A 17,472-nucleotide genomic window follows, 5' to 3' on the forward strand; every position below is an offset into this window, starting at 1 on the left:
TCGAAATTATATTTTATTCTGATAATTATTATATAATAATATATAATATTAATATATGGTATTTTATCTGCACTGCTGCGTTGACTAAAATACATACAAGTAGCACGTCGTGCGCATTAGAAAGGAAAACTTCACGATATAACATAATATAGTATAATGCACTATACGCGACTTGCTTCTTACTGACCCACATATATTATTTATTTTATTGCATTTTAATTGAAATCGTATAACTAAATATGTGCAGTGCAATTTTAAATTCAACAGATTATACCTATTTTGTATGAACATTTCACCGGTACGACTCTTTTACCTGTAAAAAACATGTAAATACTACAGGTACTAACTTTTGATACATAAAATAAACGTAAGCTCCTTTGATATTATTTTTTTTTCTAATACTTATAAATGTCTAACTCATAATATCATAAATGAATGACTACAGGTCGATATATTGTGTCGATAATATTTTCGTATTTATCTTTCTTTTATTACAAGTAGGTACAATCCATACATTATCTTAAATGTAATAGCAATCATGAATCACTCTGTATAGCGTATATACTGCGTTTAAAGACAACCACGCCTCATACATTAACCTAACTTCACTGGCAATAGCACATTTACATGATTTGTATACACGGGCGCTCGCGTGCACACGCACACATACATGCATAATGTACTCGCAGACACATAATAGCCATTCATTCTGTATGCGGTACGTCTAGTCATTCGTTCGTTGTATTATTGTACATAATAAGTGTGGGGTGATGGGGAGGTGAATTTTGAAGTCGTAGATTTGAATACGATTGTTAGCAGAACGGTGACGGATGGCCAAGAGATGAGTGCCGGGACCTGCAACGGCGTGTAAACAAGATATCCTATCCTAGAAATGCTAAAAAAAAAGATAACAATAATAGTAATTGTTTCCTCTCGATAACGTCCCTCTATTTATAGTATATGCACACACAAGCGATATGAGTCGGCAACAATGATAAACAAGCAGCAGTCCTGCTGACGATGATGTTCGTCAAACCAGTTTATCCACTATTCACTCGGGATGATAATAATATTACATACTTATTATTCTTTCCCTATGGTGCCCTAGCTAGAGACACCACCAACGATGAAACAGGCTTGCACACGACCGACTGCAGCGGTTGTAATAACAATAACAACAATAATATTATAATATTATACTCCCTTCCTAGTCTGTAATGAACGCACAATCGGAGACTATAAGAGGTATAACTAAGTCAGCGCGGAAAATCGTTTAAAAGCCAGGAGCATTACCGAAAAATAATTAAACGAAACCGTGCGAGCTTTTGATAAGATCAGCAGCCGTTTAATTCAGTAGTCCATCAGTCTAATCACATTAGTTACGATTACTCGGCGTGATTTAACGGGCGATCGACAACGGCGTGAAAATTAATAAAAATCACAAGACACTCGATATTATGTTACATGTTAACAACCCCGGGGAGCGAACTCATCGAGACTGTATTCGTACGGACTGTTGTCAACTCTTCGTCGTCGTGTGTGTCTGTGTGTGTGCATGTGTTGTCCCAGGATCGTGAGAAAGCAAAAGGATATCATACGTATATATTTTAATTTACGTTTTGTTGTCGCATGTGTGAGTGTGTATACGAGAGACTTGAGTGTGTGTGTAAAATACAAAATGTAGGCGGTGTACAGGTGTCGTCCGGAACGAAAACCGGTTTGGCGTCCACAATGGATCGGCGGTGTTTTTTTTTTCAGGTAACTTGTAACTCGCGACGTTGCCACATGTACCTGTCGCAGTCACTGCCGCCACCAAGCCGTATCCCTTGGTCAGATGAACCGTGTATAGATACGAATAATAATAATTATTATTATTACTATTGTTATTATTATTACTATTATAGTAAATCGTCGTATACCTATATAATACATATTACACAAAATCCGTTTTGACACACACACGCACACACTATTTTATATATCTGAGAGCAGCGTGACAATTGGACGGGGTGAAAAACGGTCTCTTGTTTACACGGTCGTAAAAACGTCCCCCATTCATTCGGGCGGACGCCAAGGCGGCATTGGACATATTACCAAATATGTTTACCACGTTATACACGTTACACTATATATTAATATGTGGTTTACTATTTTGTACACCACTACACTCTGCATGCAGGACGACCCGATAATAATATTGGGTATTTCAAAATGTCTGGAAATTGGACCAAAATCGACTTGTCGGTGCGGGGGTGATGGTTGTATGTTGCCATGTTCCAGGAAATAACGATTACGGATAATGAAACGTGATGTGGTGCACCCCTCTCACCGTATATTTACCAGATTCGATTGCGTTTCATGCTGTATTATATTACGTTACCTTTCAAATCCCATAACATCGTGGAAGGACGCGTTCCACGGAACAATAATCAGACTTCAACTGCAGCGACTATATTATTTAATCCAAAACGATTTGGGTACATTCATATCAAATATTTTATGTATTTGCAAAATCCAACGTTTTGACAGTGGTGCAGTTCATATTGTACGAAAACATTTTAAGCTCTGTTAAAGCAATAATTCGGTAAACATTACTATAAATTTCGAACAAGAAACGAACTCATAACGGTTACCCGTAGCCAGAAAACACGATAATTGGCCGAACGATATATAGTTTAAGAGTGGAAACCACTCTTTGTAAGGATTTTGAACTGCACAACGTGAGTAAGTAATATTTTAAATCGCTGTATATTATGTTGTATCGCCGAGTGCATATAAACGCATATTATGTACCTATTCTTTCGACCAAGTGTACCTATAATGCCGTGATCAAAACGACGACGTCGATTCACCACATTTGAAGTCCTTTTGACGACAGCGATCGGTCACGTTGAACTTTTTTTGTTATAAACTACTAACCTCACCTATACTAGATACATTACAATATTACCACCCTCTACCCACTTTGTACCTATACAGATTATAGGTGTTTTTTAAATCGTATTTATGGGTTTGCTTTTATTTCATTCTAGCGAATAGAATTATAATCAATCATCAATAATAACGATAATAATATTATAGTGACCTGCAACAGCGTTGCCCGTGGCGGTGCATTGTCGAGCTCACGGGACGGAAAACGATTATCGACAGAATATTAGTGGCTGGTGTTGCTGCAAACATTATATATATACAGTGTGAATTCGGATTTCAAGACGATTTTCGTTTCCCCGCTCACCGAAGACCTTTTTAATATAAAAATAGGGACGGCGCTAAGCCGATATCAATGGACAACAACGCGCCGTGAGTGAGTGTGTATCTGTGTGTGTACATCATACATTTATTGTATCGTTATAGTATATAAGGTCACCCCATTGAACACGCCCGTTCCGAGAAATACGTTTCACTGAGTATAAATGAGTGTGCGTGCGTGCGCGATCGTATACCTATACAGTTCTGGGCGACTCTATACGGTGTGATTCATCGTGCACACCTGCACCTCCGTCGACCATGCCTCGGCCCCGTCTCATCATATTATATACGTGTAATATATTATAAACTCATAACCTTACGATGACGGGTCCGACGGGGCTCCTCCGAACCGAGACACGTACACGACGACGACAACGTGATATATAAACGGCCGCTGTTGAAAGAGCGAAAATATAATGGTATAATATAATATCATATAGGTACATGTAATTCAGAAATACATGGGCGATTATTGTTGACCGATGCACAATGTTACCATATACCTAATAACAGTATCATAGCTGCGACCCAAAAGCCGTAGCTAGGCCGCCCACGCCGCGGACGTTCGATTTGGGTGTGGGAAAAAGAAAATTATTGATGGTCGAAAATGTTATCCCGCACGTGATGCGATGATCGTATCGTTTTCGATTTAAAATTAATAACACGTTTTTGTCCCTGCACAGCAGCACGGGAACACGTATGCATATACCCTGCACCCCTTCGCTGCAAACAATTATATTATATGAAATGTCTTTAAAAATTGCATTCGACCGAATTCCGTCAGTAAAAAATATTCCGTATAGGCATAATGTATATTACGTAATATAAATATTATATGTATACACATCATAATATGGCAACGACGTCGATGTGATGCTGCAGTGCAGTAAACGCTATAAAGTAATTATTATTTGATGAAAACAACACATTCTCAGCAAAAAAATGAAAGAACTTTGTATGATGGATATTATAATAATGATTTATTATTTATATCATTATTATATGGGGATACGTGTACTGTACGAAAATGTTTATTACGGAATGGCATGTATATGTGCATTGTGCACACATATACCTACTTCAAAATAAAAAATAAAATAAAATATTCAAAAGTTGAATTCGTTTGTTGTATACCTACCTACCTACGACGAATATAATATTATATCGCGATAATGTGTATAACACAACGGACGCTTTTTTTTCGTTAAACGTTATTTTCTAAAAAAAAAAAAGTAAAAACAAATTTTTCCTTGTTAATGTTATGCGAATGTATCCGAAATTGTTTGAAATTTGAAAAATAATAAACTTTTAACTCGAAAAACAAATAAAAATTCAAACACCGTACCGGCGTGACGTGTACGCACACACACACAACGTTCGTATACATTATAATAATATATTATATTTCGCAGTATACGATTGTAAACATGTAATATGCATACGCAGAGGTAGGGCCATGAATCATCGCGGGATTCGATAAATCTCAATCTCAAACCGTGTTTAATCTTTTTCATTCCGCGTTTTACGTAAACGTTAAAATACACGATATTGTAAATTGTAATACCATATTATACATCTGCGTGTAGGTAAATACGGTTCTTTCGTTCTCAACAGAATGCAGTCTATCCCGCGATTCAAAGTATAATACGTAGGTACCTACCGTCGTTATAATATTATATATTTTAATTTGGACGATTTCACAATTGTAACGTAGATTAAAACAGTGGCCGTACGTGCAATCAATAATATGTTTTTACACATAGGTCGGTCCCTTATATTATAATATGATTATCGTCTATCGAGGTAGAAATATCATAACGCGTTACCACAGAACACATTAAACACCTACACAATCATTGCACGGCGCTTATTATAATTATTATTATTATGTAACGAGCAGAAATTGCAATAAGACACCACCGCGTCAGTATAATGAACACAGTAAAATCATACATATTTAATATGTAGGTAACCTACGTAATAACTAATAAAAAAATAAATATCTTCGTAATAATATATCGGATTAGATATACATATGTATATATATTATATAGATTGTTGGGCCAATGCGCTGTCGAGCCGAAAATAACGAGAATTGTCACACGCACGACATAATATTTGACTATACATAACGTAGAATACGCGTATACGATATTTTACACGGCAAAATGAGTCTGTGTCATATTCGTAACAATGATGTCGATGATGGTGATGAAGCGGATGAGGTCATTGGACGTAAGAAGTCGAATGTGTTGACCTTACATCGTGTCCAATCATGTGTTGTCCGCATAAAATATTATATATATAAATGTGTATTATGTTATGAGAAGCGCGTACACGCGTAAGCCGAGTTCCTAAATATTGTATCTCCTAAGACTATATTCTTTTTTTTCTGTTACAAAACATACCTGGGGACGTCATGCTATCTTCCTCCGACAACGGGTACATCTGAGAAGCTGGCTCATGTACATATAACCCTTTTTGTACTCGTATTACGCCGTTGGCAAACGCATGACGATTTAGCTGGATGCTACGAACGGGCTGAGATGAGGCCAAACGAAAACATAAAAAAAAAATAAAAATAAATGAAAAATATAACAAAAAAGTGAATAAAAGTAGAACAGAAAAGTTTTATGACAAATAAAAATAAAGAGAAAAATAATCGAAAAACCAAAACGCAAGGGTTTTATCTAAAAAGAACTAAAATAGGCCGTCAAGTCGGATGAGCTCATCTTCACAAAAAAGTTTCTTTGTTTAAACTATTATTTTTGAATTCCTTGTATCGCAATTAAATATTAAAATATTTTAATCATTCAAGTATAGAAATCTTGTACAATATTAAAAAATTATCATAAGGTATTTTATTAATCTATTATAGTAGTATATATAATAGTAGGTGATATAAACTAATAATAATGTAATGTAGGTATATAATAGTACATATTATATTACATGGTTAGTTTATTTTTACATACGCCTATTGTTGTGTGTAATACAAAATTTAGTATGGAGATACAACATATAAAGAAATTATGGTGTTGATTGAATAATTAATAATTTGTGACATTAAGCATTTATATTGTTTTAATTATTAACAAATAATTCCAGTTTAAATTTTAAAAGTGCGGAACCAAAAGTATATGTAAGTACTAAGTAATACGAAAAATTAACAAGAGGCCACGTGTGTACAGCCATATATAGTTTAACTAAGAAAATGTCTGTGCTACAGCATTATGCAGCAATTTAATGAAAAAAAATTTTGGTCTCGATTCTCGACAAATCGACATTTAATATAGAAAATGAAAATCGCATTATGGTTAGTGCTGTATTTGAGTTGCATAAAATATGCGCTCCGCTATACTCTATAAGAAATAAAACATTATGTACCTTAAAAGTATGATAATATTATACTAAAAAACGTAATCGGCTTTAAGACGAAAACTCCTTTATTATACTATACGGAGTGAAATGAAAAAAAAGGATTTGACTGACACGAAAATAATAAAGAAATTAAAATAATTGTACAAAGAACATTATTCTATAACGTTCTCTGTCGCGCTTTATTGTTCTTATGTCTTTGAACACAAAGGGTTTATTTTGTATATTTTATAAAACCATACTTTTTTCTTCTTCTAATATCATTTACTTTACAATTAATGCTTGATAATAATATTGTTTTCTTAATTTTTTATAACAAAACAACTACCTACTCAAATGTGGAAAGGTCAGGTATTACAATTATTCAACATTTTTATTCGGTAAAATCTCGTATTCTTTATTACCACTGCCATCACAGATCATTACAAAATCGCTAGTAATAGGTACAATTATTGAAGAACTGCACAATTCAGGTAAAATAAACACCGTCGGCGATTCTTTAAACGACTCGCAATATTAATAATATGGCACTGAATTTATTAAAAAACAAATTCAAATATTCAATTGGTCAAAACAACAATGGAATTACATTTGCCGGCCAACATGAAATTTATGGGTTCACACGGTTCTCGTATAGAAACGAGCTGGCGATTAACTTCCAGACGAGACGGCATTTTTTTTTTTAAAACATTTTTTATACTCTGCCGCGGCTATTGCTCAAGCGCACAACTATTCTTAGATGTGTGTTAAATAATAAGGACGCAATAATTTTAATTTCTCGACCTACTCGAATGAAGAAAAAAAATAATAATAATGAAACGAAAAAAACTCCATTTCTGTCTCTCTTTCTCTGGAACGACAACAGGATTATTGTCATCGGATGAAACAAAAACTGCATTCTGCCGATCGCCATTGAGGCGACGGCAAAAATACTACGAATACTTTCAGCTATATACCGATACCATACCTACACTACAAGCAGCATTTACCGTACAAAACCGGTTCCGCATTTTATTAAATTATCATTATAAATTTATAGCCGTTCATTCGGTATATATTATATATAATATGTATATATAATATATTTTTTCTACCTAACTAAATCGATTACAAATTTGTACGACGCTATCGTCGCCAAACAACATACTGACCAGCAAAAGACAAAAGGTGGTAATCAAAAGCAGTTTTCTACTTTTCAAGAGAGTGCAAAAATAAAATTTGTGAGTTAATGCATCGCTTGTCCCGAAAATTAAAAACTAAATACTTTATTATTAATAATGGTTAGAGGTAACACGTGCTGGCGGGTTCAAAAGCTGCCGGTCATCCCTTTTAGAATACACCCATATCTTTTATCCCTTAATTATCGCTTTTCCCCTTTTACATTATACTTATCGATAAATAATATAATACACCCGTAAAAGAGTTATAATTTTTATACAGGAAAAATAAATCTTGTCGCTGGGATTTTTTAATGCTGCAGGGTCGAGAAAACATGACTTTATTAAATAACTTGCAGAAATAAAAAATTATAATAAACAACCGTGTGCGGTATTAAAAGTCACTGGCATTAAGGAGGGTAAAAGCGAAAAGCCAGAGGGTATAATTATCAATGTATACATATATTTTAGCTATCTCACGTTTTTTTTAAATGTAATCATAGTTCAAAATAAAAATAATAAATATATTTTGATCCATTGTGCTATCACACAGTTGGTTTATAAATGATATATTTATTTTGTACACGTTATAGACCTATATTTATATTATATGAATGGTAAAATATGAAAGAGGTGGTCTCTATTTAGTATTTGCATTTGATCGAGTTTAATTTTTTAAACAAAATTATAATATAATATCTTTTATGATTTTTTTATTCAACACACAACATCAGCATTTTTTTTTAAAACGTTTTATTATACACGTAAATGGAGAAAACGTTTACTATTAAAAAAATTTATACATTATCGTGATATTATCATGACTTTTATGTAAGCCCATAAATATGGTGGTTTATCCACACACTGCACAGCACAAACGAGTCTATTGATGTATAATTGATATGCAATCATCGTTGCCTCATGTGACCGCAAGCACAATCGTGGTAATATCATTACAGTTAACTTAGGTATATAATATAATAACAATAATATAGAGGTAATGACATTTTTGCAATATGGGCTTATATTTTTTATTATTACTTAATATCACATTATCAATTATCTGTAATCAGTATTATATATGTATAGACATACATTGTAGTACCGCTGTATAAATATATGGCGGGTATATGGACCCCGCAAATTGCAATATCGTGGATAAATGCATATATATACCGTCAAAGATTTACCGTTCAATGTAATCGAACTGTGATCAAGGCCTAGGTTAGTCAAGAAAAAAAAATATCATTAATACAGCTCGTTAAAACAATTAGGATTATACGTGACATCCATTTTTTCTCTTCGACTTCAATAATAAAATTTCATTAAAACACCACTAGGTATAGAAAAAAAGAATTAATAATAACGGCTTAGCCGCTAGTCTTTAGGTTATAATGTTTATATACCTATATCATCATTGAAATCCCGTTCGTGTCGAGCGCACTACATTATTATGTAGTTTAATGGTTTAAATAATAAACACAATAATGATACTTTATCGTATACAAACGCAATTATATACGCATCTGATTATATACCTGTATAGTAATTCGACGACGATCGATTTGCTTAGGATTCGAATTTCAATACCGCATCATCAGCGTCTACGATTGTACACTACAGTGAAGACATTTCACGAAACGACCTGCAGTTGTATTAAGAAAAGTTTTGAAACATCCGCGGAAACGAAAAAAGTATACCTTGCAAGAAAATATAAAAAATATTAGGTATAGGAATGGAATATGCGCGATTTACTTGTGTGGAGCAGTGTTTGAGTGATTAACGAATGACAGTCATAAGCTTACACGTATATACCTCGTCATTTGGGCTTTCTGGCGGCGTTGAATCAAAAACAAACGAGTGAAGGGGTGCAGCAAAAAAAAAAACCACAGCCCAAGTACCTATAATTATCATAGAACTTTTTAAGAAACAAACCAATATGTGCACTGTACATCTTATTAAGGTAGGCGAGCGCATAATAATAAATGAATGAACTTTAAACGTACACCCCATCCGTTCAACCGCGGGCTCCAGGCACAACGACTGTAACTCGACAGGATAAACAAGAGAAGAATAACAGTTATCTGTTCAAGTCGTCGATATAATAAATTTATATAGTTATATTTTATATTAAATGTATACGCAAAAGGTAAATCGAAAAATAGAACAAAATCATATACAATATTACTATTTATGACACAGAGATTGATTGTGGAAAACGTATGCGATTAAGTAGGCGCCAACCGTAATATTATACTACTGTACATTTTTTATTATTACCATAATATAATATATATTTCATATTATAATAGGGTATACCCTATATCGTGTACTGTACATTACGTACCTTTATATTCTATATTATATGCGAACGCGTATTACGATGATATTATTATAATACACATTAGCCGGGGCTCTAAGCTATGCGCAAGTGTAATGTTACACGGTGGGAAAATAAAAAAAAAGGAACGCACAGCCGACCAGATATAATTAAGATTAATAATAATAAGATAATCATTTTCTCATCGAAACGGACGGAATTAATAATATATTCAGACATTCAGTATTTGCTATGAAAATATTGTTATCATTACCCATATAATAGATATTATACAATATTATTATTCACGGCAGTAATAAATAAATTATTTAGAAGTCTCGAGCACTTTTGGTTTCGACACAATAATAATATTAATAATAATAACAACGCGTGTTTTACTTGTAAGGTTCTCAGTAGTTCGTATCTTATGTCATCGTCATCGACGTCCATAATACTACAGTGGCGCCAAAAAAAACTGGATCGGTTTGACCTTGAACGGGATTTACAATATGTAATAATGGTCTCTCCTTGTCTCCATTATGCGTGCGTATATGAATACACGACGCTGCCGCCGTTGTATTGATTTCTCTTCAATCGGTTTTGTGGGCACATGATTAAAAAAAATTTTCACTATTTTATCCACCAATAACGGACGGCCTCGAACAATAGGTCGACTCTTTGAAACGTTTAAACAATAGAGCCGTTTTGATCTCGCACATAACACAACGGTAAATACTGTAATATTATATATAGTTCTTTAAAAGTGCAGTCGGAAATTATGAAACCTGTGGCGGCTATCAAATTAAAATTTTATTTCAAAAACGAACATATTCTTACAACATACCTATTCGAATGCAAAAAGTCATTATCATTTTTAACAATATACCATTGACCGCACTAGAGACCTATATAATATTAAAGTACACAACAAGGAAAACGTCGTTAAAAAAATGATCTTATTTCTGCGTTGTCGTTGGGGGTTTAGAAAGCGACGATTTATACAAACGCGTATGTTATAAAATATCCATAGAATATTAACGTTTAAGATGATAATATATAGATATCTTACACTGATTGACGCATGAACTGACGTCGAATTATAAAAATAAATACTGTACGAACCCGTTCGGACCACAACAACAACAATAATAACGATAACGAGAGAAAGAATAAAAAACAACGATGACCGACGGACCTCGCCAAAGACCACGCTGCTGCAAGACGGAACACACGACACGTAGTACTAGTAGCTTGCGGTGGCGTGTGCGATACGAAAACGAATGGTGTCGATAGCTAAATAGCACTCTGGTACGGCGCGCAGAGGCCTACAATATTGAAATATATATTATATATTCTTTTAATGTATATAACGTAATGAAACAACGCGAAAATACATGTCACCGATAAGAGTCAAATACCTGAGCAACAGTCATTGGATACCGTGCGCGGAGCCCACACGATCTGCACATAATAATAATATATATAGGTATATACTATGGGCCATACGCAGGAATTATGACGTCTTCGGTATTACTACCGCGATTGTACGACACACACGGCGACGTGATATTTTATGCATTTTATTTTTGTTCGTTGCTAACGCAATAATGTATATAGTGCACTACACCACATTATTATACGATACAAATAATATATAATAGGTATTTATATTAAACTGTATCGTACGAGAAACAGTTCTTATAACTATACGCATACAATATAATACGATTGAGGTATTTTAAATTGTAAAATACCTACTATTCGTGCAGATTTTTACACGCAGTGCGTACCTATATGTAAAATATATATTTAGGGCCTAATATAAATGATTGTGTTCGTATGTTGCTGGAAACGAGCGGGGGACCGATAGTCCATCAAAAGCACAAAATAAAATTAATTCCCACGAGATTAATAAAATAATGTGTCTACATTATAGTAATAGTAATAATAATGTATAATGTGTAAGATTACCGACGGACTCCACCGCCCGTTGGCACAAGCACACGGGTAGTACTGCGACTGCTGCGAATAGCGTTGGGCGTTAACTTTTAATCAATGTAAGGTTAAAACAATGTTTATTATACAAATAACGAGTCACAACAAAAATTTCTAATACACACGAATAATAATAATAATGCAGTTATTAGATTTTATCGCGCGTATTTGAAACGAAGGACATTTTTATGTAAAAATATAAAACGTGTGTAGGTACAGTTTGAAATTGTTTGTCTTACTTTACACTTTTTTTAAATTATACATTATATGTACCTATCGTGTTAAAAGTTATTTTTTATTTGTCCTTGATAAACATTTATATTCCGTATAATATCATTTTTATTTTTAATACGACCCTATAAATAATAAGAACACGAAATAAATAAACGGAATTTCAAGTAATACTAATGTTGATGTATATTTTTTAAGGTTCGTGTGGCAAAATTAAAAAAATAAATAATAATTTGATTAGGGACCGCATTTAATAGAATGTTATTTTCGACGTTATAATAATTACTTTATTATATTGCGCTCCAGCATAAAAATACGTTTCTCCCTCCATCGAAAATAAACGAAAAAAAAAACCTAAGCACGGGATACCTCTCTACTTTATACATATTAAAAAATTATACGGTCTTCCAAAGAAAAGAAAAAAAAGAAAGAGGGTTGAAATCGTGGTTTTACACCTCGAAACGTGAGGAGTCGTTTTAAAGAGCAAAACGGTTGTTGAGGGTGCGGGCGACGCCCATTCATAAATTCGGCATGTCATTCTTTTCGACCGCGAAGACGCAATATAATATATTATAAAACGAGGGATGTACGGGTTTATAAGAGTGTTATATATATACATATATATATATATATATATAAACACACGCGTAGTATTATATAATTACGAAAACCGTATAGTCGAGCGCGAAATGTAAAGTCCCATTAGTTCTATAACAACTCTCCCTCGACGTCGAAAACAAAACGATTATATATTTTGTACCACAGAGGGCGAGAGAAGACGTCGTGTCTGTCGACATTCGGGCATTCGGCTACACGAAGAGTTTGACTTGCCGTTTTGTTCATTGCGTTGGACAAAATAGTTATTCGTTTTAATAGATATAATATTATAATGGTGTAAATTATAAGGTTATATAGTTATTACACCGCGAGAGCAGAAGACAAAAATGGTTTTGACGTCTACAGTTTTAATACATTTTTGTGTTTATTGTATATTATAATATAGTGTCATATTATAACGGTAGCGTAAAGTAAATGCGATGCAAACACAAACGGTAGCACAACTGCCTATATGTATATATTAAAATAATATCGGCTCTGCTAGTTACCTTATGAATTTATTATTTTATACAATTATATGCGTCATATAGGTATACACAACGTTAAATAACATCTACAGTCAAACGAAAACCGAAGTTTGCCCGAAGTGGCCAAGTCACGATTTCCTCGTATACAGTAAAAAGAATTACATGGTCCGCCGCACAATAATTGACCGCTGTGCCAATAAAAAATATATATTAAAAAAACACCCAAGGACGTTCTATATAAAACCGCAGTTAAGTTTCTGTAGTATAATATATATATTGTGTGTTTATGTGTGCAATGTATAGGAATACTTGAACGCGTTCGGATTAAGGCACGCTGCGGAGGAGAGCTTCTCGCGAGGACCTTGGTCCAAAGAAGCGGTTATATTTATAATGCTGTTTTTTTTTCATATACATTTTCTTTGTGGTCAGCCAATAGCCCATATTTCGTGGAAATATTCCAGATATCTACGATATAAGTGACTTATCCCGTTCGACAGCCCTTCCGCTCTCCATTATTTTTTACATCATAATATTATGCACATGGCGCGCGTACACAACTGAAAAATTATCAGCGTCACAACCACTACCACATAAATTATATCGACCTACCCTCCGAGCACATCACCGTCGAGGTCCTCGAACTGGAATAACGCTTTTGATGTTATGCGTGTGTGTCGAACTTTTCGACGTATTATTATTATACAATTATATTGTACATATATATACATAAACATACAATGCCATACGGTGTTATTAAAGTATGCTACTAAATTACTCAAATAATTAGCCACCGAGCAAACATATATTGTTGTAGTATAATGGCAACCTATTTATATATTTCCAGTGAACTTTTTATATTATTATGTATCATTAATCATTCTAGTATTATACGCCGAGTACATCACTCGGCAAACACGCATAATATACCTATTGACTGTATTTATTTTCGATTCAACAAGTCACAACCAAATGTCGGCCCCTGGGTATATCAAAAGAACTCTTAATCCTGCCTTGATTATTGAGTATATAAGTATGTAATATATATGATATTCTTAATTCTAAATTTTTAATAAAAGCTATATAAAGAGCTATAACAGACCATGTTCAGTTTGAATTATTTTGTCTGTTATCGTGTAATCGATGGGCGTGCATACAAAGTTAGAAAATTATTCATTCGGAACTGTATTTGTATGAACCGTGTTACTTTGGAATAGTATTTTCAGATTTTACAATAACTTATTTTCATATATTTATAATTGACAATTTTACACCTTAAAATATAATATTTGTCAACGGTTTAATTTCCAAACGCATACGTTATTACTTATTGAGTAAGCTAATAAAATAACCGACAAAAAAATTTCAAATCAATGCTGATAAGTAATTTAAAATATTTTATTTTAAATTAGGATTTCCTAACATTTTACGTTCCGGCCACTTTATTTTTGTACAAAATAATATTACTCACTATTTGTTCATTATGTATCCACATTAACAGTAAATTTTCGCACACAATAATAACGCGCGGTCAACATTGAAAGTCGACGCTAAAAGTACTGCAGAGTATCCGAGTTACGTGTATGATAACGATCGCCCGGTTTTAAGAAATACGGTGCGACACGTAAGTATATTATACGACTATTACCCTTTAATCTTTACCTACTGCTTACACGTTTTGTTCGCCCAACAGTGCGATAAAAATAAAAACAACGACACGGAGCTTTTTGATTTCGAAACGGTTATTATCGGTATAGCCGAGCAGAATGCTTTTGCGCGAATAAAACGCCGCTGCACAATACAGCAACTATATACAAGAGCTACTTTAAGGTGGTAAGTATAACAGGGAATAACTTGCGCCGATCTCGGAATTCGGTTGAGCGAAAACCGCATGATAATAATAATAATAATAATAATAATAATAATAATAATAATAATAATAATAATATAAAATTACGACGGCACGCGCGTGTGCACACACACACACACACACACACACACACACACACACACACACACAATATTATTACTACAACTATAAAACACGCTTATAAATCCGTAAAAGGATTCGGTATCGTAACCAGTCACGGTTGAATCCGTTATTAATTATTATATGTATATAATACGTACATAATATACAGGGGCCCACTTGGTGGACATAATACATTATTATTTATTGTGTAAAAAAGCTGGAGATAATCGTTGGAAAACCACCGCCTATAGTCGACAACGTTAATTAATATAGCGGCGCGACAATAATTAATCGTTCAGAAATGTGGGTAGAGACTAGAGACGGAAGACACCAATGATGTTGGTCGACGTTTTATTATTGATAATATCGTCCGATCGGATAAGAACAACCAGAACGGTCGACAGTACCCCGAAGGAAGAATGGACGACAACTTTCCGCCCACCAACACCGTGTGACGACAGCCCCGGGAGGGACGCATTATTCCCCGCTGTAAACATTCGACCTCCCACACACACATAAACGGCGTATTTACGTTATTTATATATTTTTTCGTCCTATTTCGGACACGACGACAATTTCTTTCTTCTTCGTCTGCCTGCACTCCCTATCACCAATTGTCTCTCTCTCTCAATTCCTCTCTCGCTATAATAATAATAATAATAATAATAATCGCTGGACATTTCCGGGGTCCTTTTATCGTCATGGTAACGCGCCGCCGTCGTATATGCTTTGTCCGCTGACGCTGACCGTCCGTTTTAACTTGGGCGGCGCGGCGGTATTAAAGCGCTTATATGGCCTTTGATAAACACGGTCCGATGGTTTTACTGTCGGAAAAGTGTCGCCGCCGTACAGTCCTCCCACATTGCACAGTCTTTCCACCGACGAGGAAGAGGCGCAGGTGGTGGGTCGAGCGAGCTTTACACTCTAAGCTACACACACACACGAGCGCACTTACACACTACGTACAAATACCCTTTGACGAGACGACGGAGAGAGAGAGAGAGAGAGAGAGAGAGAGAGAGAGAGAGAGAGAGAGAGAGAGAGAGAGAGAGAGAGAGAGAGAGAGAGAGAGAGAGAGAGAGAGAGAGAGAGAGAGAGAGAGAGAGAGAGAGAGAGAGAGAGAGAGAGAGAGAGAGAGAGAGAGAGAGAGAGAGAGAGACCGAGAGAGAGGCAAAAGAGAAAACGGCGGTTGCGGGCGGAGATACACAGAGTCGGGCATGCACAAGCAGAGAAAAAGGGAAATAGAGTGAGAGAGTACTCTGCGCAGCCGACGCGATCCCGTTTTTCCGCATCGTCGGACGGACGGACGGGCAATCCCTTTAGGCGACCACCTTACCGCTCACCCATCCCCACCACCGGACGGGCACCGGGTCCGCCGTTTACTCGGGATCCCACTCCACCCACCCGCTCACCACACGCGGGACTCACCCCCGGACCAGGACGCGAACGGCGGTGAGACGAGCACACTGCAGAGGCACGACTGGCGGCGGGACGCGATGGAACGAGACGACGAGCGGAGGAGGTCTTTTGTTGTAAAACGCTATCGATCCGCACGGGGTTTTAAACGGCTTCTATATGAATACACACGCGGCGGTGGTATTAATGGTGTGGCTCCTCTTTCTTGTCGTCGCCGTCGCTGCGTCTTTGCGCGCAGGATTATCTCCGTCGTCGTTGTCACGCGGGGCGTCGGAGCGGGTGCGTCGTCCACGGTGGACCTGACAATCGCGCTGCACCGCCACGTCGGACGTGAGTAAATAATATTTATTATTAATGTTATTATTTTTATTATTATTATTATTATCATTATAACACAAGTACTTAGTACTTAGTACTCACACGTGATGGTCTTCATTTCTTCAAATGATTTGTTTATATATATTTATTATTTATATATAACATTATTTAGATATTTGTATATATGCGGCGACGCGAAGAGACGGTTAATCCGGGTCCCGGCGGAAATTATTTTTCTTTCGTGATTAGTTGTGATACAATAGCATACATCAATTATTGTTTTAATAATAGAAATTAGACGAGTAGCCCATGATAACACGTTTTTAGCCGAGGCCGGGAGAGCGCGATCTTTGT

At 35.3% G+C, this 17,472-nt stretch overlaps 1 protein-coding gene across 6 annotated transcripts in view; it reads right to left on the minus strand.

The window, feature by feature from the left end:
- LOC111030397 (transcriptional enhancer factor TEF-1) overlaps nucleotides 1-17,472 on the minus strand; it is a 76,026-nt gene that overhangs the window by 37,560 nt on the left and 20,994 nt on the right. For 2 of the 6 annotated variants that reach the window (XM_022309859.1, XM_022309860.1), the window contains exon 3: nucleotides 5,658-5,790. The exons of 2 other annotated variants lie outside the window; for them this stretch is intronic. In XM_022309859.1, the coding sequence (XP_022165551.1) occupies nucleotides 5,658-5,697 (40 nt within the window). In that variant the 5' untranslated portion in view covers nucleotides 5,698-5,790. Of the gene's footprint in view, nucleotides 1-5,657; nucleotides 5,791-10,503; nucleotides 11,347-17,472 lie in introns of those variants that run through there. 2 more of the 6 variants (XM_022309858.1, XM_022309861.1) reach the window with 2 other exon arrangements.

Source organism: Myzus persicae, unplaced genomic scaffold (assembly GCF_001856785.1).
Source record: "Myzus persicae strain clone G006 unplaced genomic scaffold, MPER_G0061.0, whole genome shotgun sequence".
In the NCBI taxonomy this organism is placed as follows: domain Eukaryota; kingdom Metazoa; phylum Arthropoda; class Insecta; order Hemiptera; family Aphididae; genus Myzus; species Myzus persicae.